Here is a 26,623-nt window from a genome sequence, read left to right as displayed (position 1 = left end):
AAGAGTGGAAAGAGTGAGAATAAGAGCAAGGAAGTCAAGACCACGATGGAACCCACTAAAACAGTTTGCCTGAGCATTATAATGGGAGCTCACCAACTCCAGCCAGACTGGGAAGAAACAAGCATATGACCAAACTATCTCCTCTGAACGTGGTTGACAGTTGCATGGCTGGAGCAGACTGAGGGGCCACTGGCAGTGGCACCAGCATTTATCGCTTCTGCATGTACTGACTTTATGGGATCCTATTCTCTTTGGATATATACCTTGCTCAGCCTAGATATAGTAGGGAGGACCTTGAACCTTCAACAAGACAATGTGCTTACCCTTTCTGAGGATTAGATGGGGGTGAAGAAGGAATGGGAGGTGGGGAGGGAGTGGGAACTTGAATTGGTATTTTTTTTAAAGTCTAATAAATTAAAAAGAAGGAAGGAAAGAAGGAAGGAAGGAAGGAAGGAAGGAAGGAAGGAAGGAAGGAAGGAAGGAAAGAAGGAAGGAAGGAAGGAAGGAAAGAGAAGCCTTTATAACAGAAGGATTTGGGTCTCTGTATAATATGCTAAACAGTTTGAAATGGAATAATTAAATGAAAAGCTATCTAATTTAGACAGAAAAAAACAAATTCAAGATATTTAAACCTTTATAACTAAATAGCTCTAGTTTTCAATACCATTCAATAAATAGTATGAGATCAATATTCTAATATGGTAAAGGTTCAAATATACCTAGCAGATTTGCAAATTAGGAGGGACTTGTGGGCTTTTTTGGTTTTCTGGGGTTTTTTTAATATTTATTTATTTATTATGTATGCAATATTCTGTGTGTATGCCTGAAGGCCAGCAGAGGGCACCAGACCCCATTACAGATGGTTGTGAGCCATCATATGGTTGCTGGGAATTGAAGTTAGGACCTTTGGAAGAGCAGGCAATGCTCTTAACCTCTGAGTCATCTCTCCAGCCCCCTTCTGTTTGTTTTTTAAGACAGTCTCTCACTATGCAGCACTAACTGGCATGGAACTTGCTATGTGTAGACCAGGCTGGCCTCAAACTCTCAAATTAGAGTTCTGCTGTCTTACTGTTTTATTGGGATATTAAAATGAAGTTTTTAATATGCACCTCAAAAACAGCAATCATACAATTACTACTAGATGTTATTTATAAATTAATGATGTGTGGCTGTCAATCTTCTACAAGGGCAGAAATAAAATAAAGATATCAGCACTTGAAGAAAAGAAAAGGAGAGAAAAAATTTTAGCATTTCAAGAGAGAAGAAGAAAAAAAAGCCAGGCGTGGTGGCACATGTCTCCAGTGCCAGCATTTAGGAAGCAGAAGCAGGCTGATCTCTATTAGTTTTAAAGCCAGACAGGTCTACATAACGAGCTCCAAGCCAGCCAGAGCTGCATAATGAGATTTTGTCTCAAAAACAAAAACAAAATCTGGGTGTGGTGGCACACACCTTTAATTTCAGTACTCTGCAGACAGGTAGACCTCTGTGAGTTCAAGGCCAGCCTGATCTACAAGGCAAGTTCCAGGACAGCCAAGGCTATTACATAGAGAAACACTGTCTCAAAAAAGAGAAAAAAAAAAAAAAAAAAAGACAAATAATTCTAAAATTCTTTCTATAAGGCAGCACTGATAGGCATTTGTTTATTTACAAAGCAATGTCTTGACCTCTCCAAACAAAACGATTCTTCGCAGTATTAGATGACCAAAGACTTGATCAGAACATTCCTGAATAAAAAAGCAAGTGGTTAAAGGAAAACTACTAAGTTGGGGTGGAAGTTGAAGCGAAGTCTTCAGCAAACAAAGTGATGACATGTTTGCTTTATAAGCAATATTAAATAATGTAGAATTTAAGAACAAGCAATAGTAGCCGAGGTTATCCAAGGATCATTTCTTATAAACTTCACATCCTAGAGAGAGATTTATCATCAATAGGATGAGGCAGACATAGAAATCTACTCACATCTTTGGGTTTTACATTTAACTTCCTGGGCAGGAGCTGGTCATTTGGTAACAGGTCAGCTGAAGCTTCCCCCCAGGACTTTAGAGGAGTCTGTGACTGTGGTGCTAAGGAGTGTTTCTGGTTCTCAGCACTGTGTTCCCAGGACACTGAAGTTCGAGGCTTTGTTGAATCCCCTTCTCCGCACACAGGAGTGGTCCAGGACCTGCCGCTGCTCTGTTCACTTTGCACAGAGACTGTCCAGGATCCAGAAGGTACCTTCTTTGGATCTTGTTCTTTCTGAGGCTGAACCACCCATGGCTTTGGTGTATCCTGTATGTTCTGCTCTTCTTGAGGGGTGCCCACTTTGGACTTAGAGGTTTCTGGCTTCCAATGACTGACAGGTGTCATAGAAATCTGTTGCTTCTGCTCTTCCTGCAATGTTGACCAGAGGTTCCCCTGATCGAAGGAAACCACAGGCTTTGATACCTCCTGGGACTTAACAGAAGACTCCCAAGACTCCAAGGACTCCTGCTTCTTCTCTTGACCATCTGATTCAGGAAGCGTATTCCAGCATTTGAGGAGATTTGGTTTTCTAGCATAATCTGCTCTCCAAGGTCGTTCCTCGTTTTCTTGTTTTCTTGAATGATTTACTTGTGTCATATAGCGTCTGTTCAGAAACTAAGCCAGAGAAATAAACAATGTGCTTCAGGCTTAAAATATATAGACTTTGAATGTAATGTTCAACTCTATTAGTATTCCTTTATCTATCAGTCTCACACGAAACTATGTGACATGACATGACTCTTATCCTTACCCAAATGAAGAAACTATTTTGTAACTTAAATGAAAACTTTGACACTTCAAAAGTAGAAATCTGTGACCCATTTAAGACTAGAAGGAACTACATATTACAGTACCATAATCACTTTATGTAGTCCTTTCACCTAAGCAATTCTGTCTTTGCCAGCCCAAGGGTCTTTCCACACAACTATAACCATCCTTTCAAAGTCACAGCCAGAATAGTTCAATCACAGAAGTTATACTGTTTAGCTGTATGTCTCCTCAGTTCCCAGGTTTTTCTCTATTTCCCTCACATATCTATTATATTATACATCTGTTTCTTCAATTCTTTTCAGCTTCCACAAATTTTAATGTCACTTAAAAAGAGTAAGCGCTGTCTTCTGCTACCAGTGTAAATCTGGTAACAAAATTCTATAGTTCCTTAAAATCTAACATAAGGGTTGAAAACAGCAATAGCTAATGCTAAAGAAGATACTGTGCATCAGACTAGCCCCTTTAACCCTCACAGTGATACCAGATGTGATCCTAGTCTTCACGACACAGAGAACAATCCAGCCACACACTAAGTTAATAAGCTAGAAGGCAGGATTCAAGTTCAGTCTGTCTGCCCAAGCCTCAGACTCTAAAACCACAGTAACAGATGAAAATTGTAAACAACTTCAGCAAACGACCTGCTCACTTCTTACCTCCTGTGGTTGTATTTTTGGCTGCACAAGTTCCACAAGAGATTCTGAGAAAATAAAAAAAACATAAATAAGGGCTGGAGAGGTGGCTCAGAGGTTAGGAGCATCGACTGTTCTTCTAGAAGTCCTGAGTTCAATTCCCAGCAACCACATGGTGGCTCACAGCCATCTAGAATGAGATCTGGTGCCCTCTTCTGGCATGCAAGCATACATGGAAGGAATGTTGTATACATAATAAATAAATCTAAAAAAAAAAAAAAAAAAAAACTAAAAAAATAAATAAATAAATACAAATTCTAAGTTTTTAGCCTGATTATAGCTGTAATTCATTCCAGCAATGAATTTCAAAGGACTCAGAACAAAAAATTAATACAATTAAATATACTCATAGCAGGACTATTCCAGCTACTGTTTACTGGTCAGAACATGTAGCTCAGTGGGAGAGCACTTGCACAGCATGCACAAGGCCTGAGGTTTGATCCACAGCACAAAAGAAAGGAAAAAAGAGAATGGGTTCTAAGAATAATTGTAACTGAAGCTAGTATTTTATGAGATATTTACTGAAGTCCCAAGTTTCTTTTGCTTTTCTTAATTAATTAATTTTCTTTTTAATAACAAAGTTTCTCTGTGTAGCCCTGGCTGTTCAGGAACTCACTTTGTAGTCCAAGCTGTCCTCAAACTCTCAGAGATCCACCTGTCTCTGCCGCTGGGATCAAAGGTGTGCACCACTAAATCCGGTAAAAATTCATTTCTTTAAGGATGGGGTCTCACTGTGTAGTCCAGCCTGGCCTCAAACTCTCAATATTCCTGCCTCAGTCTCCTGAATGCTGGGATTCAAGTGTGGACCATCATATCCCGTTAAAAAAATTTTTTGTTTGTTTGTTTTTTCAAGACCATGTTTCTCTGTGTACCCCTGGCTGTCCTGGAACTCGCTCTGCAGACCAGGCTGGCCTCAAACTCATAGATCCACCTGTCTCTGCCTCTTGAGCAATGGATTTAAATGCATGTGTCAACACAACCTGGTTTTAAAATTTTATTCATAATTAAAATAAATCTCCTTCCACCCACAAATATCCTTACTAAAACTGCAATTACAGTTAAGGTGTACAAGGACCAATCAGTAATCCCAGCTTGAAATAGAGCCTCCACCAAACCATACTACAGTCAAGAGAGGTGTGTGAGGGAGACACAGAAGCACTGAACTTAGCACTAAGGTGAAGCAGGACTAGGGAGGCATCTCAGCTGGTTGCTTCTGCCTAGCATACACAAAGCAGGGGTTCCCAGGCATGGTTCTTAATACAGCATAAACTAGTCATAGGAGTACAAACTTAATCCCAGCATTGGGAGACAGAGGTAGTAGAATTGAGAAGTTCAAGGTCATCCTACATTACATTTATGTACACAGTAAACTTGAGTAAGGTCAGCCTGGGATACATGAGACCCTGTCAAATAAAAACATTTATTTTTCATTTCTTCTTTTCTTCTTTTTTTTTTTTTTTTTTTTGTGGTTTTTCAAGACAAGATCTCTCTGTATAGCTTTGGAGCCTGTCCTGGAACTCACTTTGTAGACCAGGCTGGCCTCGAACTCACAGAGCCTCCCGAGTGTTGGGCTTAAAGTGTGCACCGCCACCGCCCAGGTAACATTTTTTAATTTTAAAAAAGGGAACGAAGGAAATAAATGGCTAATCAAGAAATAGATTTCAGTCAGGAGGTGGTGGCAGTAAGAAATGCAACCTTTATAATGGAATATGTTATGAAAGCAGAAAGGCACCATCAAGAGGGAGTACAAGCACTATTAAAAACAAAGTATCATGATGTATGTACGAAAATGAAACTGTCACAGTGTAACCCATTTCTTTGTATGCTAAGCAAAAATTTAAAAACAAAACAGGAGTCCTGGTACAATCCTATTTATTTCAGCACTCAGAAGAAGGACAATCATCCAAGTTCAAGACTAGCCTGCTGTACACAGTAAGTCCAGCCAGCCCAGGCTACATAGTTATACCCTGTCTCCCCAAAATAAAAATATATAGCTAGCTAAAGAACTTCAAAGATTACAACAAACCTGACTCTTTGATAGATTCAGTCTTCAGTAACTGTTTCTTCTTTTCTGATTGTATTACCATCTCTTCCTCTTTTTCCTTAGAATTTTTGAGAACTGGGACATTTTCAAAATACCCTGAGTTCAGCAGTTTAGACAGAAGATCTTTCACATGTTTGTCTAAAAAAGAGGGATTAAGACTTAGCATATAACCTAAGAGTTCATTGAAAACTATGGCAAACAAGAATCTCAATGTTACCCTGCTTACTGTCAACCATCACAAGAGTGGATGGTGGGGAGAGACATTGGAATTGTCTGTGCCAGCAAAATAAGAGTAGTTCATCTTTACAATTCATGCTGAATCAATACAAACAGTAATGATGACACTAGATATTTAACAAATAACTGAAGTTTCTCTGGGTGTCCATTTTTATCATTTGAAAAATGACGAAAAATCAAAGAAGCTAAACAAGGAGTGTGTCAAAAGCACACATTTCCTGAATTGAAACATTTTTTCTATCTACCTCCAAGATATTATAACTAGTAACTATTCTATGTTGACCATTAATTAAGAACTTGTAATAAACAAAAGCTAGTTCCTCCACCATAACCAATAGGAAACCTTATCTTTTAACACTCCTGTTTTTATTGTTGGTCTATTTGTTTGGTTATATGGAAACCAACTCTCACTAAATAACCCAGGCAGTCTAAAATGGGTTATTCTCCTACCCTGGCCACCTCCCACCCTCCAGAGGCTGAGATTTGAGCTGTCAGAACTGGCTTAAGCACTTTTAAAAATTACAAAATTCCTTCATTAGATTTCACTCAAGTTATGTTGTATGCCACTCCTAACAAACTGGCACTAAATTGATGGAGGAAAGTCATTGGTTAATTAATAAAGAAACTGCTTGGCCCTGATAGGTTAGAACATAGGTGGGTGGAGTAAACAGAACAGAATGCTGGGAGGAAGAGGAAGTGAGGTAAGACGCCTCAGACAGATGCCATTTCCTCTCCTCTCTGGGGCAGATGCGATGCCGCTGCTCTCGAGAGCAGATGCGATGGAGCAAGCCGCCAGGTCAGACATGCTGAATCCTTCCTGGTAAGACAGGTGCTACACAGATTACTAAAGATGGGTTAGTCAAGAGAGTTAGCCAAGAAGAGGCTAGATATAATGGGCCAGGCAGTGTTTAAAAGAATACAGTTTGTGTGTTGTTATTTCAGGGCATAAGCTAGCCAGGCGGCTGGGAGCTGGGTGGCAGGAACGCAGCCCACAGCTCCCCACAACACTAAATAGTTTTTTGAAAATTGTAAAATTAATGTCAACGTTGCATATTTTTTACAAGTCTTAAAAAAAAAAACCAATTCCAAACCAGGCAAAACAACCATAGCCTGTGCCTATTGTTCACTGGCGTATTATAACATTGACTCGTTCACTTTTATTTTTCCTGAGGGTTTCTCCATATAGTCCTGGCTGTCCTGGAACTCACTCTGTAGACCAGGTTGTCCTCACACTCAGAGATCCGCCTGCCCTTGCGTCCTGGGTATTGGGTTAAACATGTGTGCCACCACCACTCAGCCTGATTCTTTTTAATCAGCCTTTTTTCTTTTTCTTTTAAACAGGGTCTTACTTTGTAGCCCAAGCTGACCTCAAACTCACAGCAATTCTCCTGCCTCAGCTTCCTAAATTCTGGGATTACAGGTTTGTACCACCATGGCTATATTTTAGTCATCTCTGAAGTATTACTTACAAACAACTTTTCACCCATTTCAAGCTCATAGCTTTAACAAATGCAAAATCATGCAATCACCAAAAGAACCACATTTTTAAAGCATTTTTTTTTTTTTTTGATTTTTCGAGACAGGGTTTCTCTGTGGTTTTGGAGCCTGTCCTGGAACTAGCTCTTGTAGACCAGGCTGGTCTCGAACTCACAGAGATCCGCCTGCCTCTGCCTCCCAAGTGCTGGGATTAAAGGCGTGTGCCACCACCACACCCACCAAATCCCTCAAGGCCCTCCTGAATTAGTTGCTTCACCTGGCAATATAGTGGTGACCTTTTCTAGAATTCCATATAAATAAAGTCACACAACATACATTTTCATGTGTCGTCTGGCTTCTTTCACTAAGCATAATTACTCAGATTCCTCCATGTTCTTGCATGTTTAATGATTTTTTGTGGGGAGGGTTTGGTTTGTTTGTTCTGAAATAAGCTCTCACTATGTAGTTAGAATTTAGAACTGACTTATAACTCTCTGTGTAGATAGATCAGGCTGGTCTCACACTGGTAATGATCCTCCTACCTCGGCCTCCCAAGAGATTACAGACATGGGAAGCAGATACAGACATTTCTTAATTGCTAAATTCTATTGGATGAAAATATCATATTTTGCTTATCAATTTACTGCTGTGCATCTACACTAACGCTAATTGAGAACTCCTAAGAGGTACTCATGTGAGCACTTGTTTTCATTTCTGTTGGGTTCTAGACATGTAACTAATTGGCTATACAATAAGTATACAATTAATTTGATGAGGAAGTGCCAAACTCTTTTCCAAACCACTTTTTTTGTTATTTTTTGTTTTGCTTTTTCCAAGACAAGATTTGCCATGCTGTTCAGGCTAGCCTTGAATTCTTGGGTTCAAACTACCTTACTTCAGTCTCCAGGACTAGAGGACATTCTACCATGCCTTAACAGTTTTAAACAGTTATAAATCTTTATAGTTATACATACATGGCTTATTTTTCTATAGATATATGTACTTATGTGTGGTTGCATGTGCACATACTCATTGATCAGTATGAGGAGTCTTCTTCAATCACTCTCTCATTAAATCTGAAGTTTGCTGATTCAGCTACACTGGCTGGGCAGCAAGCTCCAGGGATCCCCAGTGATGGGATTTCAGCCACTGCATGCCCAGTTGGGTTTTCTTTTTTTTTAAATAGATATTAGATCAAACTCAGGTTTCGTGCTTAAACAACAAACACTTTACTAAGTCATATTCCAGGCCTTAGACTTGTATATTTTCTAAAGAGGAAGAAGTTAACTAATGATGGAAATATTTATTAGCTTATAGGGAGTTTTCCTGATCCTAAGATGTGTTCTTCATATTTCATGTCTGGCAATTTGAATGTGGCCATTTGACAGTCCAACAGACTAGACGGACCATTTGTCATTTCTTACAATGACCTACTAAATAAGTCTTATATTAACAATGTAGGGATTTAAAGATCTCAAATAGAACAGGTACCACTATTCAGAACAGGAAACTGAACTCAAAAATGATTAAGCTAGTATTGAAACCAGTACTAGAAATAAGCTTTTGTTCCCAAATCATATTGGTTGTCACATGAAAATTTGCTTAGTTCCCTTTCAGCAAATAGGAATATACAATAGCTTCTTTTAATATAAATAAAGTGGTCAGCTGAGCGGTGGTAGCGCACACCTTTAATCCCAGCACTCGGGAGGCAGAGGCAGGCGGATCTCTGTAAGTTTGAGGCCAACCTGGTCTACAAGAGCTAGTTCCAGGACAGGCTCCAAAGCTATAGAGAAACCCTGTCTTGAAAAACCAAAAACAAACAAATAAATAAATGTATCATTCTTCCAATAAATACAACAATGTCAAACATGTAAATTCTGATGGACTGACACAGTTTAGACCCTCAATATCATACTAAACTTATAGACAAAAGGTTTACTATTTACTGCCTAAGTCCAGAGTACAGGAAACTCACATGTCGTTCCTACCACTGCTTTCTCACTACCTTCCAAAAGGTCCCAAAAGTACAAGGACGACTGCTCCATCTGGTCTTCAACACTGACAAGGAAAAGCAGCAGCAGAACAGAATGGCTTTAGACATACACAAATACATGAAGAGCAGAACAATGTGCATATGAAATATAACCCATCCAGTCAAGATATGTAAATATGCTAATTCTATCCTTTTACTATTTGGAAACACAATATTGAATTTTATATATATTTACCAAAAATAAATGTCTTCCTTAAAATGAATAAAAAAAGATTTTACCAAATACAGCTATCAAGGAATAGACCAAGCTGCCAGTGAAGTATCATGAGTTATCAAATGTGTCTCAGAAATAAAAATGAAACGGAAATGCTCAAAGCTTCATTTAACTTCACTTTATAGAGGGCAGCTATTTTTCAACACAAAGTTTCATTCCCTGAACCAGCTGAAGTGAGAAGGTGGCAACCAACAACAATGAATAGGTGACAATGGAACAGAGCATCAGCACGGAGTAAGGCATGCAGCTCTCTTCTTCCCTACACCAGGCTGATGTTTTAGTAACAGATGGGCTCTTCTTGGCTCTGCCTTCACAGCTAACAAAGAGTTGGACCAACCCATACTGAACAAAGCAAAGCATAAAGATCTGTTAGCTGATATATTTCGGTACAAAAATAGTAGCTAACTGGGGAAGAAAATCTTAAGTAGCTTCAATTTTGCAGTTTTAAATTATCAGTTCATTTGTAATTAGTATCACAGTTAATATCTGCATAGGGTTAAGACAATGATCAAGCTGTTTTGTTTTGAAAGAAAGTCTCACCATACCTGGCCACACATTATTTTTAAAACCAGTGTTACACGAAAGACAATGTCAATGAGGACATTCAAACTTACTGAATTCCTGAATGATCTGTCAAACATAACTAAGTTTCCCATACTGAATTAAATTAATATTTTTTTTTAGTTAATTCCTAACTACCTACAATAGAAAAGCTAAAAGTGCTACAAGCTCTATTTCATGAAGATCATTTCTCTGACTTACCTCAGACTTCCATTTCTTTCAGGGCAGGTCAGTTTTGAGAATTTAATGAGGTAGTCGAGTTCTTTTGAAGGCAAATACATTGCACCATTCAAGCCCCCTTTGAGGTCTTTTTGTACATGTTCTTGTGTCAAGCTCTGTAACACATACTGAACTTGAAGTATAGTTCGAAGTTTTTTCTTCTCAGCCTCAAGTTTTAGCATGTGCTCCCTTTTCTGGGCCTTTTTCTGTGCTTTCAGTAGCTGTTATGTTAAAACAAACACAGATTCACATATCTCAACTACCCATGTTAGCAATTTATATATAACAAAATCTAACCCAAAATAGCTGGAATTAAATGATACATTTTGCAACTAAAGAACTGAACAGAGGCTGGCTGTGGTGGTGAGCACCTTTTTATCACAGCACTTGAGAGGCATAGGCAGGTAGGTCTCTGCTTGTTTGAGACCAGCATGGTCTACAAAGTGAGTTTCAGTAAGCCAGGACTACACAGAGAGACCCTGTTTCAACAACAACAACAACAACAAAATATCTGAAATTGAGTACCAATGTGAAATTCCACATCTAACCCCATGTAAGGGGTCACAGTCAAAACTGTAGGTATCCTGGGTTAGGGAGACGAATCAGGGGCAAAGGCACTTGACTTCAAGCCTGACTACCTGAGTTCAATCTTAGACTCCATATACTAGAGACACAAGTGGCCCTCTGGTCTCCACATGTGTGCTGTGGCATGTACACACCACCATCACCCAATACACACACGCAAAATAAATAAATGTAAAGTTAAATATGAAGCACACTAAAAGTAGCATATAAAATTACCCTCAGGTTATATTAAATATAAATATATTTCATATTTAGAATTAAGCGTCATCCCAAAATAGTTCATTTTATATGTGTAATTAATTATTCCAAAAACCAAACATTTCTAACCACAGTCATTTAAGACAAAAACACAACCCTTTTTTAAAATTCCCACAGTAAGCCGGGTGGTGGCGGCGCATGCCTTTAATCCCAGCACTCGGGAGGCAGAGGCAGGGGGATCTCTGTGAGTTTGAGATGAGCCTGGCCTACAAGAGCTAGTTCCAGGACAGGCTCCAAAACGACAGAGAAACCCTGTCTCGAAAAACCAAAAAAAAAAAAAATTCCCACAGTAAATGTGTTGTGTCACCCACTTCCACCATTAAAGTTTTTAATTGATTTAGGGTTTTTTTCAATTTTTATTTTTTGAAAATTCCATTCATGTATAATATAATAGGAACCTTGGTCATATCCATCCCCCAATCCTTCCGTCTATCTCACCCTACCCGCCCACTCACCCAACATATCATATCAACTTTCCCAACTTTTTATTAACCTTTTTTTTTTCTGAGACAGAGTTTCTCTGTATAGTCTTGGCTGTCCTGGAAGTCACTCTGTAGACCAGGCTGTCCTCAAAATCAGAGATTCACTTGCCTCTGACTCCTGAGTGCTGGGATCCACCCAGCTCATAACTATATCTTGAAGCTTAACATGTTATATAAGCAAGGTGACATACCATTTAAATAAAAAGTATATTGCTAGGCATGATGAGACATGTCTTGAATCCCTGCACTCAGGAGGCAAAGGAAGGTAGATTTTTTTGAGTTCAAAGCCAGCCTGGTATCCATAGGAAACTCAGGACAATCTGGGCTACATAGTAAGACCCTACCTCAAAAATAATAATAATTGGGGGTTGGAGAGACGGCTCTGTAGTAGGGTGGAAGGACCTCCCGCAACACGGCTCAGTAATTCTTTATTTATTTTATTATTTTTTTTTTTTTTGGTTTTTCGAGACAGGGTTTCTCTGTGGTTTTGGAGCCTGTCCTGGAACTAGCTCTTGTAGACCAGGCTGGCCTCGAACTCACAGAGATCCGCCTGCCTCTGTCTCCCGAGTGCTGGGATTAAAGGCGTACACCACCACTGCCCGGCACAGCTCAGTAATTAAGAGCACTTGTTCTTGCAGAGGACTCAGGTTCAGACCCAACACTACATGGTGGATCACAACTTCATGTTACCCCAGTTTGAAATTTGATATCCTGTGAACTCCTTGAGCACCAAGCACATACATGATACACATACACACATGCAAGTAAAACATCATAAGCTCGGAATCTAGTGAGCAGGACCCAGTGGGTGGAGAAAAAACAGTCCAGCGGTACTGGATAAGACAGAGAAAAGCCTTCAGACTATAAGGTGTTTTAAGGGTTTATGACATTCTGAAAATTCTCCAACAAAGTATTTGTCACATCAAATAGTCATATATGGGAAGGGGGAGGTAAAGGGTAGGGGAGAGATCTATAGCATTGGCAGCAAGTAAAAATGCCTTCATGGGTGCTGGAGAGATGGCTCAAAGATTAACAGCGTTGGCTGTTCTTCCAGGAGACCCTGGTTCAAGTCTCAGCACCCACATGGCAACTCACAACAATTAATTAATTTAATAAAAAAGAATCATCAAAAAAAATGCAGCTGGGCAGTGGTAGTGCACACCTTTAACACCATGGTGGAAAATACATGAGTGCCCTAAAAAAAGAACCCATCTTTCAAGGGATCCAAGAACCCAAGGTCACATCCTGGTTCTGTGACTTACTGGCCACTATTTTTAGTAAATTCCATCTGTCTTGGGTCTCAGATCCCAAACCTATGAAACAGGGCTATATATCTCCAACTACTCTGCTGGAAACGATCTAGTGGAACTACACAGACAACTAGCAGCTGTTTTTTAATAGTTTTAAAAAAAACCTGAGAAGACATGGCTCGGTTGTTACCTGGGCTCAATTCCCAGCACCCACATGGCAGCTCACAACCATCTGTAACTCAATTCCAGGAGATCTAACACTCTCCCCTGACCTCTATAGGCACCAGGAGTGCACATGATGTATATAATATACATTGAAGCAACATTCATACACATGAAATAACTAAATCTTAAGAAAAGAAAAATAAATGACCATAGATGAGGGGAAAAAACCCGAGTTGAAACTAAAATATGACAAAGCAGCTTTAAGAAGATGGAAAACAAATATATACAAATATATATATATACGAATATACTTCTATCTATCTAAACAAAAAGGTATGAAAAATCTCTTCAGAGTCAAGTATATCAAATCTAATTAAATTTAGCAAAAAAAATTAAAAGTAGCCAAGAGCCGAGCATAGTGGTGCACACCCATAATCCCAGATACCCAGGCTTGTCTGGGTTATCTTCAGTGAGTTCAAGGACATTCTAGGCAACTTAGTGAGACTTCCTCAGTATACTGTCAACACGGTATCAGATGAATGACAAGCAAATACCATTTTTAGGTAGTTGCATATTCTTCAAGGTCAGTGGTTAAAGTGGTTCTAAGAAATGCAATGAAAACACGCTCACATCTTGGCTCAGCACAGAAAAGGTTTTCTGAAGCTCCTTGGCGAATTCCAAATTATGCAGAACCTCTTCATACTTCTCCACTGCTTCCTACCAGACAGAATGAAAGACAGCAAATCAGAGGTAAGCTCAGCATCAGTAAGTGTTCCTTAAATTGTTAAAGGGCTGGAGAGATGGGTTAGTGGTTAAGAGCACATGCTGCTCTTTAGGGGATCTGAGTTCCCAGGCACCACATCAGGCATGCCTGTACTAGAGGATCTGACATCCTCCTCTGGCCTCCACTACACCTGCATACACATTTGCATACACAAACAGACACATACGAATAAACATAAATCATTTTTAACTGATAAAGGAAATAAGACTTTATAAGCTAGAAAAGTATCTACAAGTTATATAATGTTCAAAAGTCTATTTTAATGCTAGAACTTTTATTTGAGACAGGTTCTCACTGTATCTCAGGTTGGCCTAAAACTCATATGTATTCTAGGCTAAACTCAAACTTGTGATTCCCCTGCCTCAATTCCTCAAGCATATCTTTAGATATACTACCATGCCTGACCTCAAATTTTATATTAGAAATCAGAGTCATGGGGCCATTGAGATGGTTCAGTGGGTAAAGGTTCTTGCTGCCAAACCTGAAGACTTGAATTAGTCCTTAGGATCCACATGGTACACAGGGTAGGAGGAGAGAACCAACTTCAACAAGTTGCCATCTGACCCACCCACTCACACACATACATATAGCAAAATAAAATAGAAATCATATCCCTAACTCTACCCTATCTATAACGTCCAAGTTAGAGATAGCTATGGGTTTTAAGAACAGTAAGCCATTAAGATTCCTCAGTCAACACCATTCATCACTCAAATAAACTATAGGAATAATACGTATCACATAGAACAGCAACTGTGAAACATCTAAAACATGGTGGGAAAAATGTGTAAATACCTGTAATAGACGTTGTAAGTATTATAACAAGCACTATCCTATTGAAATTAAAGAAGTATTTTTTTTAAGATTTTATACCATGGCAGGAGGTGATTGATGCACACCTTTAATCCCAGCACTCAGGAGGCAGAGGCAGGTGCATCTCTATGAGTTTGAGGTCAGTCTGGTCTACAGAACTAGCTCCAGTAAAAACAAAGGCTACACAAAGAAACCTGAGGTGGGATTACCCTCTGAATGCTGTGAATACCACTAATGAATAAAGAAACTGCTTTGGACCTATAGCATGGCAAAAATTATCTAGGCAGGGAAAACTAAACTGAATGCTGGGAGAAAGAAGGAGGAGTCAAAGAGAAACCATGTAGCCCTGCCAGAGCTGGATGGAACTTTACCCAGTAAGCCACAGCCACACAGATTAATAGAAATGGGTTAAATTAATATGTAAGAGTTAGCCAATAAGAAGCTAATGGGCCAAGCAGTGATTTAAATAATATAGTTTTTGTGTGATTATTTCAGGACTTAGCAGCCGAGAACCAACAAGTGGCCTTCTTCAACAAAAACCCTGTCAAAACATACACACATGCAAGAAATAAATAAATAAATAAATTATTTCTTTATTTTGTAATCACTTTATATGTAAGGGCATTCTGCCTGCATGTGTATATGTCCTCCTGCGTGTGTCTGGTGCCTGTGGATGTCAGAAGAGAGTGTTGAATCTCCTGGAGCAGGAGTTACAGATGGTGTGAGCCATGACATAGGTGCTTGAAATAAACCCAGGTCCCCTGCAAGAGCAGCAAGAGCATAAGTGCTCGTATACCTAAGCCATTTTTCCAGCCCCTCTAGTATGAAATCTTGTGTGTGTGTGTGTGTGTGTGTGTGTGTGTGTGTGTGTTTGTGTTTTGACAGGGTTTCTGTTGAAGGAGGCCGCTTGTTGGTTCCTGGCTGCTAAGTCCCGAAATAATCACACAGAAACTATAATAAATAACATATAAAAGATTTCATACTCAAACAAAACTGGTAATCAAAGAGGAGTTTGTCTTGGTAATTTAACTGTTTGTGGAGAAAGACAAAAGTCATTTTGAGCCGGGCGGTGGTGGCGCACGCCTTTAATCCCAGCACTCGGGAGGCAGAGGCAGGCGGATCTCTGTGAGTTCGAGACCAGCCTGGTCTACAAGAGCTAGTTCCAGGACAGGCTCCAAAGCCACAGAGAAACCCTGTCTCGAAAAAACCAAAAAAAAAAAAAAAAAAAAAAGTCATTTTGAGACCAGCTGATGAGATGGCTCAGTGGGTAATAGTAGCACTTGCTGCCAAGCCTGACTACCAACTTAGATCCACAGGAATTACAAGGTGAAAGAAAAGAACTAACTCCTACAAGTTCTCTTCTGACCTCCACACCATACAAATAAAACAAATAAATAAATGTAATTTTGTTTTTATTTGTTTTGTTTTTGCTTGCTTTGTTTTGTTTTTGTTGTTATGGCTTTGTAGCTCTCTTTGGTCTGAGAGGGTATTTGGGTCTTTTTTTTTTTTTAGACAGATCTTACTATGTAGCTCCAGTAGTCTGGAAACTCACTATTTATACCAGGCTAGCCTCACACTCACAGAGATCTATACATGCCTCTGCCTCTTATCCTAGGATTAATAGTGTATGCCACCATGCCCAGCCCCTTTTTAATTTAAAATGGATAAAAAACAAAGTCCATTTGGAACAGAACAAGTTAGTAAACTTATTCAAGCAGTTAGAGCAATATTGGAGTCTCAGTAATTAAGATAGTGTAGTAGGATCAACAGATTGCTTGGTGGATGAATGTATTTGCTGCCAGAACTAACAGCCTGAGTTCAATTCCTAGAACCCACACCGTAGGAGAAAAGAAAGGACGACTGTAGGTTGTTCTCTGACCTTCACATACATTCTATAGCAAAGGAACATCCACAAAGTAAGTAAATAGGCTGAAAAAAACACAACATATATTTACAGATAGTGCATTATTCTACTCGTAGGTATCACTCAAAAGAAAACATATCTAGATGAATGTGCATGTCAATAGACGGTGAAGGACTATTCCTGGGGCTGGAAAAATGGAAAACATTGGATGCTCTTCCAGGAGCCAGGTTCAGTTTCCAGCACCCAAATGAAAGCGCACAACTGTCTGGATCTCCAATTCCTAGGGATTTGATGTCCTCAAACAGACAAACATACAGGAAAACACCAATGCATATATAATAAAAATAAACAGACCATTTAGAAGGATTATACATAATAGACCCTAATAAAAACCCAACTTCCAGAGAGTGATAAAACATTGCCACACACTAAAACGCAAACCTCTAAAATATTATGCTTATTAAAAGAAACCCAACAGAGTTCTGGGATATGGTCCAGCTGGTAAAATATATCGCCTGAATCTTTGGGGATCAATCCCTAGCACAGTCCCAACTAAAAAAAAAAAAAAAAAAAAAAAATTCCATAGCTATATTTAAAGACAGAGTCTAGATTCAAAGTCTTTATTTTGGGGATTCAAAAATTAAGAGCACTGGCTGTTCTTCTAGAGAACCCCAGTTCAATTCTGACTACCCACATGGTAGCTCTTAACCCCAATTCCAAGAGATCTAACACCCTCTTCTGGTCTCCAAGGACACCAGGACACCAGGAACACAGTGTTACACAGACATACATGCAGGCAAAACGCTCACATACATTAAAGTTTTTTAAAGATTTTTTGTTGTTGTTGTTTTTAGGCAAGGTCTTTCTATTATGTAGCCCTGGATGTCCACTCACTATGTAGACCAGGCTGGCCTCCTTGAACTATCTACCTGCCTTGGCCTCCCAAGTGCCTGGCTATAAAACAAATGTTTTTAAGTCTTTACATGAAATGTCCAGAAAAGGAAAATTTATAAAGATAAAAACAAGGCACAGGATAAAAGGGAACATCAGAAGTTGATAGAATTTTCCAAAACTGGACTGTGGTAAGAATTGCCTGACTGCACAAATATGCTATAAATTAATTTGTATAATTAAATTTCCTTCGTGACATATACATTATAGTTCAGTACAGCTGCCAGAAGAAAAGTTTGACAAACTGGGTAAGCAGAGTACTAACCTAGCAAGAACAAGGCCCTACACTCAATTTCCATGATAATAACAATAAAATTCTGGTAATAGTTAAATCTCTATAAATACGTAGAAAGAGGAGGAGCTACTAAATACCCACCACTGTAAATGAATATGATGATTCTAAAAATCAGACATTTTTATCTACAAAATTAACTACAGATGAACTCTATAGACCACTGGTTCTCAACCTGTGGGTCAAGACCCCGTTAGGGTAGTATATCAGAAGATATATACATTATGATTCACAACAATAGCAAAATTACTGTCATGAAGTAGTAGCAAAATAAGTTTATGGTTGAGGGTCACCACAACACAAGAAACTGTATTAAAGAGTCACACAGCATTAGGAAGGTTGAGAGCCACTGCTATAGACCAATGATTGATGTGTTCCCTGAAAAAAAGTCTTTCACCTATCAAAATATGTAAAAGTGATGAAAGCTGAACTGTTTCAGCTGTCAAAAACAAAAGCAACTGAAGTGTTCATCTATTCATACACAGGAAGTAAACAAAAAAATAGAGCTACTTACATTAATAAAAATTGAGTGAACAGTTCTAAATAAAGACAAACTAAAATATATAGCAATTGATCATAAGGTACAAAAAAACAGTTCTAATAAATTTAATAGGAATAAACAGGTGTTATTGAAAACAAAAGCAGGGGCTGGGCTGGAGAGATAGCTCAGTAGTTAGGAGCACTTGTTGCTCTTGCAGAGGACTCCAGTTTGATTCCCAGCACCTATACGGCGGTTCACAACCATCCAGAACTCCAGTTCCAGAGGATTCAGTATCCTCTTCTACTGTTTTTCTGTTGGCACAGTGGCTGCACCCAAATATACTGCTGTTTCAGCCAGTAACTGCAGCTATGAACTTACTGGCCCGCTTCTCATGCAGTGACCTGGTGGGACTTGTTTTTAAAGTGCCAGCAAAGACCCATCGGTGATGTGTGTATGTGTTACTTGAGTCAAGATGAGCACTTATGCTTGTTTTATATCCACTGGAACTTAAGAGTAACTTTTTGTCAGAACCATATATTTCATAATAGAAAAGACAAAGAAGCTCCCCAGCTATATGAGCAGAAAATGTAATGACAGCACATAATCCTCAGAGGGCTATAAAACTAGAAGGAATCCCATTCCACACCCTCTCTCAAGAGGCAGCAATAATTAGTCGGATAGTATCTCAATTTACCAATGTGTTCCACTCTTCCTTCTCTTCACCCAGTAATGAAGGATCCTACCTGGTTCCTAGACCAAATTCAATTCTACCTTCATAGGAAACCTTACTCTGTGATTCCTATTTAATGTTACTGCATATATGTGTGTTCTCATGTAAGTACATATATACGGAAGCCAAAGAGAAACCTCAGATATAATTCTTCAAACACTGTCCACACTCATGTTTTTTTGTTATTATTTTGTTTTGCTTCAAGACAGGGTCTCCCTGTGTAGCCTGGTTTTCTGGAACTCATTGTGCAGACCAGGTGACTCTGAAACTCGAGAGACCGACTGTCTCCACCTCGAAGTGCTGGGGTTAAAGGTGTGCGCCACCTAGTCTACATCATTGGTGCTTTTTAGGATTTTTTAATTTTGTTTGTTTTTTAAGACAGGGTTTCTCTGAAGCTTTGGAAGTTAGTTAACAGAGCATGAAAACAAAAACAGGATAAAATGCTCGCTAAAGCCAAGCCCCTTCACCAGCTGGAGGGTACACCATGCTCAAAGGTAACACAACACAAAGCTATGCCTCAATAGAATCTAATTTCTACACCATAGAACTTCTGAGTCAGAGATGACAACACAGCAAGGAAACAAAGTTTTGAGTGTCTAAAATCTATAATACAAAACCAAATTTTAGATAAAAGGTCAGATCAAATAACCATGCTGGAGGGACAGTCCAGTAGTTAAAAAGCACTTGCCGCTCTTTCCAGGGGATGTGAATTTGGTTCCTATCACCTACAATGGGCAGCTCAGAACTGTCTGTAACTACAGCTTCGGGGGATCCAACGCCTTCTTCTAGACTCCATATGCACCTGCACTAACATGCACATACCCACACACAGACACACAAGCATACACATACATTTTAAAAAATAAATCTTAAGCTAGGTAGTGGTGGCACACACCTTTAATCCCAGCACTTGGGAAGCAGAGGCAGGCAGATCTCTGTGAGTTCGAGGCCAGCCTGGTCTACAGAATGAGTTTGAGAACAGCTAGGGCTGTTACACAGAAAAATCCTGTCTCAGAAAATATAAATGAATGAATGAATCTTAAATAACTTCAGGCACATTTTGTCTATTAAAAGGCAGGAAATGTGATCAGGCAAAAACAGCAAATAACAGTAAAGATTTTTTTTTTAGTCCATATTGCAAACACTCTCCTTCACAAATTAGATAAAATCTGGAATTATCAGGTATACCATGAACAGGCCAAACATGTTTCATAGGGTGATGCAGGAGTACCACTATGGAGTTCATAAGAAAAAATGTATTGTCAATATTCATAGTGAAGTTAATTTTTAAAAGGTTAGAGATGTAGCTCAAGTATGAAAGAAACTGAAAGACAGCAACTCAGAATCATGAGACAAAGCTACAAGAAACAGACAAGGATAGAAAGATGCCAAGTCCATATTAAATCAGTAAGAGCTAAAAACTTGGGCATACTCAGTCTTCCTAGCATAAATTAAATTCCAATGTATATGGTAACTCATCTAATTTGTTCTATTTAACCTATATCCAACCAATATCATCTAATAGTATACACAAGCAGACCTCTAAATTCCAGTCCAGCCTGGTCCACACAGTGAGTTCCAGGGCAGCCAGGGATACACAGAGAAACCTTGTCTCAAAAAAAAAAACCAGCAAACAAAAAGAGGAAAGAAAGCAGACCAGTACATCTGACAAAGGCTCTCAAGCTACTTACCAGCTGGTCTGGGTTAAGCTGCTCTCCATTATTCAGGCGGTCTTTATAATCTTTCAGTTTGAGCTACAAAACAGAAATATGTGTTTAATGGTATAGTCTGATAGAAAAAACTGAAGCAAACAAGATTCTTGAAATAAGATAGCATGCCAGACTATAATTTCATTTAGGCAGACAGTAACCGTAGGAGTTCCAAGTCAGGTAAAAAAAAACAAAAAACAGCAGTACCGGTCTGCTCTTTGCCCCATGTAATCAGTCCAGCAGATTCCAGGTAAACTTACCACAACCTGGTAGGTATTTCAGGTCCTTGACCAATGCGAAAAAAAAAGAACTTCCACCCAACCAGAATTTGCCTTGTGCTCCAAGAATTTGTCTGCATCTCAAAAATGCAGCTGAGGCTGAGCTTACGCTGCTAAGAATAAGCTGAACACTATAGTTATATACCACTGTACTTGGAATGCACTGGATGCACTGGTGCTGGTATTTCAGCTACCTCAAAAGTCTCCCTATTCTGGGAACAGGAAATGCCTCTCAGAAGGCAAACCTGCCCAGCAGTTAAAGTAGAGGGACAGGGCGTGTGGTGACAGGGCAGTGTGGCAGATGCTCCATTCCCCACTCACTTAATAGTCACAATTCTGAGATAAGCACTAGTCTTTCACTTGGATATATACTATTTAAAAAAAAAAAAAAAAACGGCTAGAGGATTGAGTTTTTGCCATGTATTAATTAACTCAAAGAATCTCACAGGAATAACTTTCTACGTGAACAACAGAATTCCTAGAAATCTGGTATCGCAATTAAATTATCCAACAGTTAAGCCTCATTTGGAGGAAAGACCCATAGTAGTACTATTAAGAATGTAAGCTCTACTGGGTGGTGGTGGTGTATGCATTTAATCCCAGCACTCGGGAAGCGAATCTCTGTGAATTTGAGCCCAGCCTGGTCTACAGAGCAAGTTCCAGGACAGCCAGGGCTGTTACACACAGAAACACTGTCTTGAAAAACCAAAAGAAAAAAAAGAATGTAAACTAGATGGGCTGTGCTGATTCATGCCTTTAATCCCAGCAGATCTCTATGCGTTCAGGGTCAGCCTTGTCTACAAAGTAAGTTCCAAGACAGCCAGGCTACACAGAGAAACCTTGTCTTGATAAACCAAAAGAAAAAAAGAAAAAAAAAAGTAAGCTCACTATATTTATTTTTTTTTTAATATTTATTTTATTTATTTATTATGTATACAATACTCTGTCTGTGTGTATGCCTACAGGCCGGAAGAGGGCACCAGACCTCTTTACAGATGGTTGTGAGCCACCATGTGGTTGCCGGGAATTGAACTCAGGACCTTTGGAAGAGCAGGCAACGCTCTTAACCGCTGAGCCATCTCTCCAGCCCCTAGCTCACTATATTTAAAAGCATTATTGAACCTGAAGTTTCCCAAAAAGAGGCACAAAAGCAGGTCAGTGTGTTTGGGGTTTTTAATGTGTGTAGTATAATAAGGTGTGAAAGGGGTTAAAGGATTACATTGGAGTTACCTAATTAGAATATGAAAATATCAGCACTGATGAAGAAAATCTTTATATTTATTGGCAAATAACAAGATACACAGAGCTGTCAGCATGCTAAGTTCACTATTATAAACTAGTATGTAAGTCTTATAAGTCTAATGATTTTTTTCTTTTTTTTCTGTTTTTGTTTTCTTTGGTTTTTCAAGACAGGGTACCTGTGTAACCCTGCCTGTCCTAGAATTTATTTTATAGACCTGGCCTTGAACTCAGAGATCTGCCTGTCTCTGCCTCTTGAGTGCTGGTATTAAAGGAACAATCCACCATGCCCGACTTATTTTAACTATGTGTATCTGTGTGAGGGTGCATGCAAGTAAGTGCAGGTGCCCCAAGAGGCCAGAGTCATTACTGAACATTGCTCCACCACCAGCAAATGGAGTTACAGGTGGTGTGTAAGATGCCTTATGTGGGAGATGGGGATCAAACCCAGGTCCTGTTGTTGGTGAGACAGGGTCTTTCTACATAGCCCTGGCTGTCCTGGAACTCATCATGTAGACCAAACTGGCTTTGAACTCTGAGATCTGCCTGCCTCTGCCTCCTAAGTGCATGGATTAAAGGCATTCACTACCATGCCCAGTTTTCTGTACATACACTTAACCTCTGAGCCATCTCTCCAGCCCCGAATCTTATTAAAATTATAAGTGTATGTGTGGAGGGCAGAGGACTTTGGGGAGTTGATGACCTTCCACTGCAGAATCCTGGGGCTGAACTCAGGTCATCAGGTTTATGCAGCAAGCAGCTTTACCAGCTAAGACACCTCAACAGCCTGAATTTTTTTTTTCTTTTTAATGGCTTCTATTTATAATAAGTCTACTTAAATAGGGTCTAAAGTCAACCATAGACCCCAACCTAGAGGTGCTCAGCCAGGGCAATTCATTCCAGGAGATATTTGAGGTTATCACAAGTTGCAGAGTCTAGAGATGGACAATGCTTCTGGCATCTTTTAAGCAGATGCTCAGGGCAGTCTCTCACAGCAAGGAATTATCTAGCACAGTGGTTCTCGATCTGTGGGTTGCAACCTCTTTTGGGGTCACATTTCAGATATTTACATTACAATCCATAACAGTAGCAAAATTACAGTTATGAAGTAGCAACGAAATAATTGTATGGAACATGAGGAACTGTATTCAAGGGTCACTGACCTGGCACAAACAGCAGTAGCATCATGGCTACCTCTACACCAGTTCATGCTTGCTTATACTGCTAGTTGTTACCTGTTGAACTATGTGGCATTTTCATAATGATTAACTTTCTAACAGAAGGACCAAGATATTACACTGTCTTTCATACTAAATTTGCTATTTAAGAAAATACATTAAAAATTGCATTTATTAGTCCCATAATCATGATATAAACCACAGCATTTTGCAAGCTCCTCCTACACTGGTTTTAGGTCTTAAAATGTTTTCCTAGAAGCTGGAAACAAAGGCACTGGTGGTAGCAGATAGACATTCAGAATTAAAGTGTTACAGTTTAGCTGGATAATACAGGAATACACATATTCAGCTTCTCCACTAGGAAAGTCACTAATGAATCTCCACTAACAGACACTGCACTGGCTAGCTCAGTGTTAAGGAACCTGTGCTGACCCAGGCACAATATTCTTGTCACACTAGTAATCAAATGCATTCATCCAAAAGATGCATGGAAAAAGTAATCAGAAACTACCAGTCGCCAGCCCTTCTACAAGGGAAGATATATTCAATAAAACTCAAAAATCTCTTCATATCACTCCACTAAAAAATAAAATAAAAAGGGGGCTGGAGAGATGGCTCAGTGGTTAAGAGCATTGCCTGCTCTTCCAAAGGTCATGAGTTCAATTCCTGGCAACCATATGGTGGCTCACAACCATCTGTAACGAGGTCTGCTGCCCTCTTCTGGTCTGCAAACACACACAGACAGAATATTGTATACATAATAAATAAATATTTTAAAAAACTTTCCTAATGTTTCGCTAGCCTTCAGCACACATTTTAAGAGAACGTAGGTCCAGATACTTATTCAGCCTTACCTGTCTGAAGCAAATGGCAATCACAACACAACAGTGCATCCAGAGGGACAGTTTCACAGGCTAAATGACTCAGGAAATGAGAAATTATCTGGATCTTTACCATGCCACTTACTGTAATGTCAGGCTGGTAAGAATCCAAATCTCTTTACAAAGCTCTCTACAACACTTTTATGAACCAATCTTAAACCAGTGGAAAAAATAATGTTAAAACATTTCTGGACCGCGATAAAATGCTTCCAATGTCCGCAGCAGCTGTACTTGATGCAACTACAAGGAGAATGAACTAAAATATCAAGCTATTCTTTATCTAAAGAAACAAAGAAGCCGGGCGGTGGTGGCACATGCCTTTAATCCCAGCACTCGGGAGGCAAAGGCAAGCGGATCTCTGTGAGTTCGAGGCCAGCCTGATCTACAAGAGCTAGTTCCAGGACAGGAACCAAAAGCTACGGAGAAACCCTGTCTCGAAAATCCAAAAAAAAAAAAAAAAAAAAAAAACAAAGAAAGAAAAAAAGAAACAATAATATAACTCAAGAAATTAATCAGACCTAAAACAGTAAACTTTCCAAATATTTCAAAAGCAGTATGTGTAACAATTTTACTGTGAAGAATATTATTCAGCTACGTTGGCAAATGAAGCAAGCATTTAGCCTAGATGCTTAATTATTCCCAAGGAACTAGATCTCAAGGTCAGTTAAATTTCTTGGAAGATCTGTGTTTTCTGATGATAAAGAATATGTCAGCTCCTTCAGGTCATGCACATTCAGGACTTGGAGGGGGTAAAAAGTTACCTTCTTTTTCTCGATGTTTCTAATTTTGTGTTTAAGGCATATGAGTCCATTCTCGATATAGGTTTCATAGGCCTGGGAAGGAGATGAAGCAGAACTGAGAGTAGATGGCTGGTGGTCTTCCCCGTGCTGATTGTGGTTCGCATGGGTCTTGGTTGGCTTCATATTTCCCACTCTTCCCTCCTCTGAATGGCCTGAAGGTGATTGGTAAACCGAAAAGAGATGAAGAGTTGCACCACTGAAACAGAGGACGCTGAAGGGTTGGGGGAGGGAGGACGGCTAAATACCAACGTAAGTAAACAAAAGGAGCACAGCGAGCTTTAACTTCTCTGGAAAGTCTCTTTCACAGAAATGAACTCAAAACACAATGGTGCTTGGGACACCATACTTCCACTCCCCTACTAAGGTAATTGGCCGCAAGCAACGGCCAATAAAGACAGCCCATACGCAGGCAAAATTTACACTATAGGAACGTTTCCAGAAGTTCTATTTCCCACACGGAGAAGAATGCCAAGCAAGCAAAAGGCTTCTGACTCCTCATTCTGAATAATTTCTATGGTCATCACGGGGGAGGGGGGCGCGGGACAACCACTTTCCACAGTAGCACCTCTTTACCTGAGCCTTTAGCCCCAACTTCAATCTACCTCAAAGGCTACGTGAACCAAGTTTCTGGAACAAGAATGTAACCGTCTCTTTGGCTGGCCCAGGGCCTAGCCAAGTGCATCACCCCCCAGACACCGTAGCGAACCAAGTCTTCTCACAAACTGCATACCGAGGTGGCTTCCGGTAGTATTTACACTAACTCACAATCACCCACTCCCGTACCGGCAAGACTTCCACAGCTCGCACCAAAGGACCCAAGACACCAAGGTGTCGGGCACTTCACCTCCACCCGGGGAGCAAAGCCAAAGCCGGACAGCTCTTGCACGCCCCTGCTCCTTTGAGTGCCCTCAGCGGCCAAACAGAGGCGCCTCAGCCGGGCTCGCAGGTCCAAGGGCCCACGCAGCTCCCCCGGACGCAGAGAGCTCTGCAAGGCCGCTGAAATAGCCTGAGGCACCGCAACCCGCCCCCCCACCGCCGACCGCGCAGACCAGCCCACCCCGGGGCCCTCAGCATCACCTCCCGGGCTGCTTCCGAAAGCGCGCGGGAGCCGGTCGCGCTGCGACGCCAGCCGACGCCACCCCGTACTCCGGCAGCCGACGGAGCGCGCAGCCAACTCCGCAGCTCGCGCCCAAGTTCGCCCCGAACGGCGCGCACGCAGCTTATGTAGGCCGCGCGCCGGGAGGCCACGCCCATACGCCGCCCATTTCCTGTTTTCTGCCCCGCCCCCCAGCCCTCGAGGTCCCCTATGGAAACTTCGCCTTCCGGGTGTCCCCGCCCACCCGTTACCCCGCCCCCTCTCGTGCTCCCGGCCTCCTCAGCCCGCCCCCTTTCGGTGCCGTGGGCCCCCGTGGGACGGGTTGTTCCCGGAGCTGCTCTGCGCTGCCCTCCGCTGAGCACCTCCGGTCCTGGCGCTTTTCTGCTCGTGGTGGCCTAGGTGGACCCACTCGTGTCAGCCAGCGCTAGCGGGTCACGTGACCTTGTGCAGACGGTTGCAATCCCTGACAAAGAGGCAGAAAGGCGTGTGCAGAATGACCAGATAAACCACTCTCCAGGCACA

The 26,623-nt window shown here is 40.4% G+C and overlaps 1 protein-coding gene across 8 annotated transcripts in view; it reads right to left on the bottom strand.

The window, feature by feature from the left end:
- Nucleotides 1–26,177, bottom strand: part of Caprin2 (caprin family member 2) — a 48,319-nt gene extending 22,142 nt beyond the window's left edge. For 7 of the 8 annotated variants that reach the window (XM_057778884.1, XM_057778892.1, XM_057778908.1 and 4 more), the window contains exons 1-9: nucleotides 26,083–26,177; nucleotides 24,967–25,157; nucleotides 20,612–20,674; nucleotides 13,636–13,722; nucleotides 10,248–10,486; nucleotides 9,194–9,276; nucleotides 5,488–5,643; nucleotides 3,426–3,469; nucleotides 1,960–2,616 (exon numbers count right to left, since the gene is read on the bottom strand). In XM_057778884.1, coding sequence (XP_057634867.1) covers nucleotides 1,960–2,616; nucleotides 3,426–3,469; nucleotides 5,488–5,643; nucleotides 9,194–9,276; nucleotides 10,248–10,486; nucleotides 13,636–13,722; nucleotides 20,612–20,674; nucleotides 24,967–25,128 — 1,491 coding nt within the window. In that variant the 5' untranslated portion in view covers nucleotides 25,129–25,157; nucleotides 26,083–26,177. Of the gene's footprint in view, nucleotides 1–1,959; nucleotides 2,617–3,425; nucleotides 3,470–5,487; nucleotides 5,644–9,193; nucleotides 9,277–10,247; nucleotides 10,487–13,635; nucleotides 13,723–20,611; nucleotides 20,675–24,966; nucleotides 25,158–26,082 lie in introns of those variants that run through there. The other variant, XM_057778942.1, reaches the window with a different exon arrangement.
- Between the last annotated feature and the right edge of the window lie 446 nt (nucleotides 26,178–26,623).

Source organism: Chionomys nivalis, chromosome 1, assembly GCF_950005125.1.
Source record: "Chionomys nivalis chromosome 1, mChiNiv1.1, whole genome shotgun sequence".
NCBI classification, from domain to species: domain Eukaryota; kingdom Metazoa; phylum Chordata; class Mammalia; order Rodentia; family Cricetidae; genus Chionomys; species Chionomys nivalis.
This window is presented reverse-complemented; position numbering and strand designations above follow the sequence as displayed.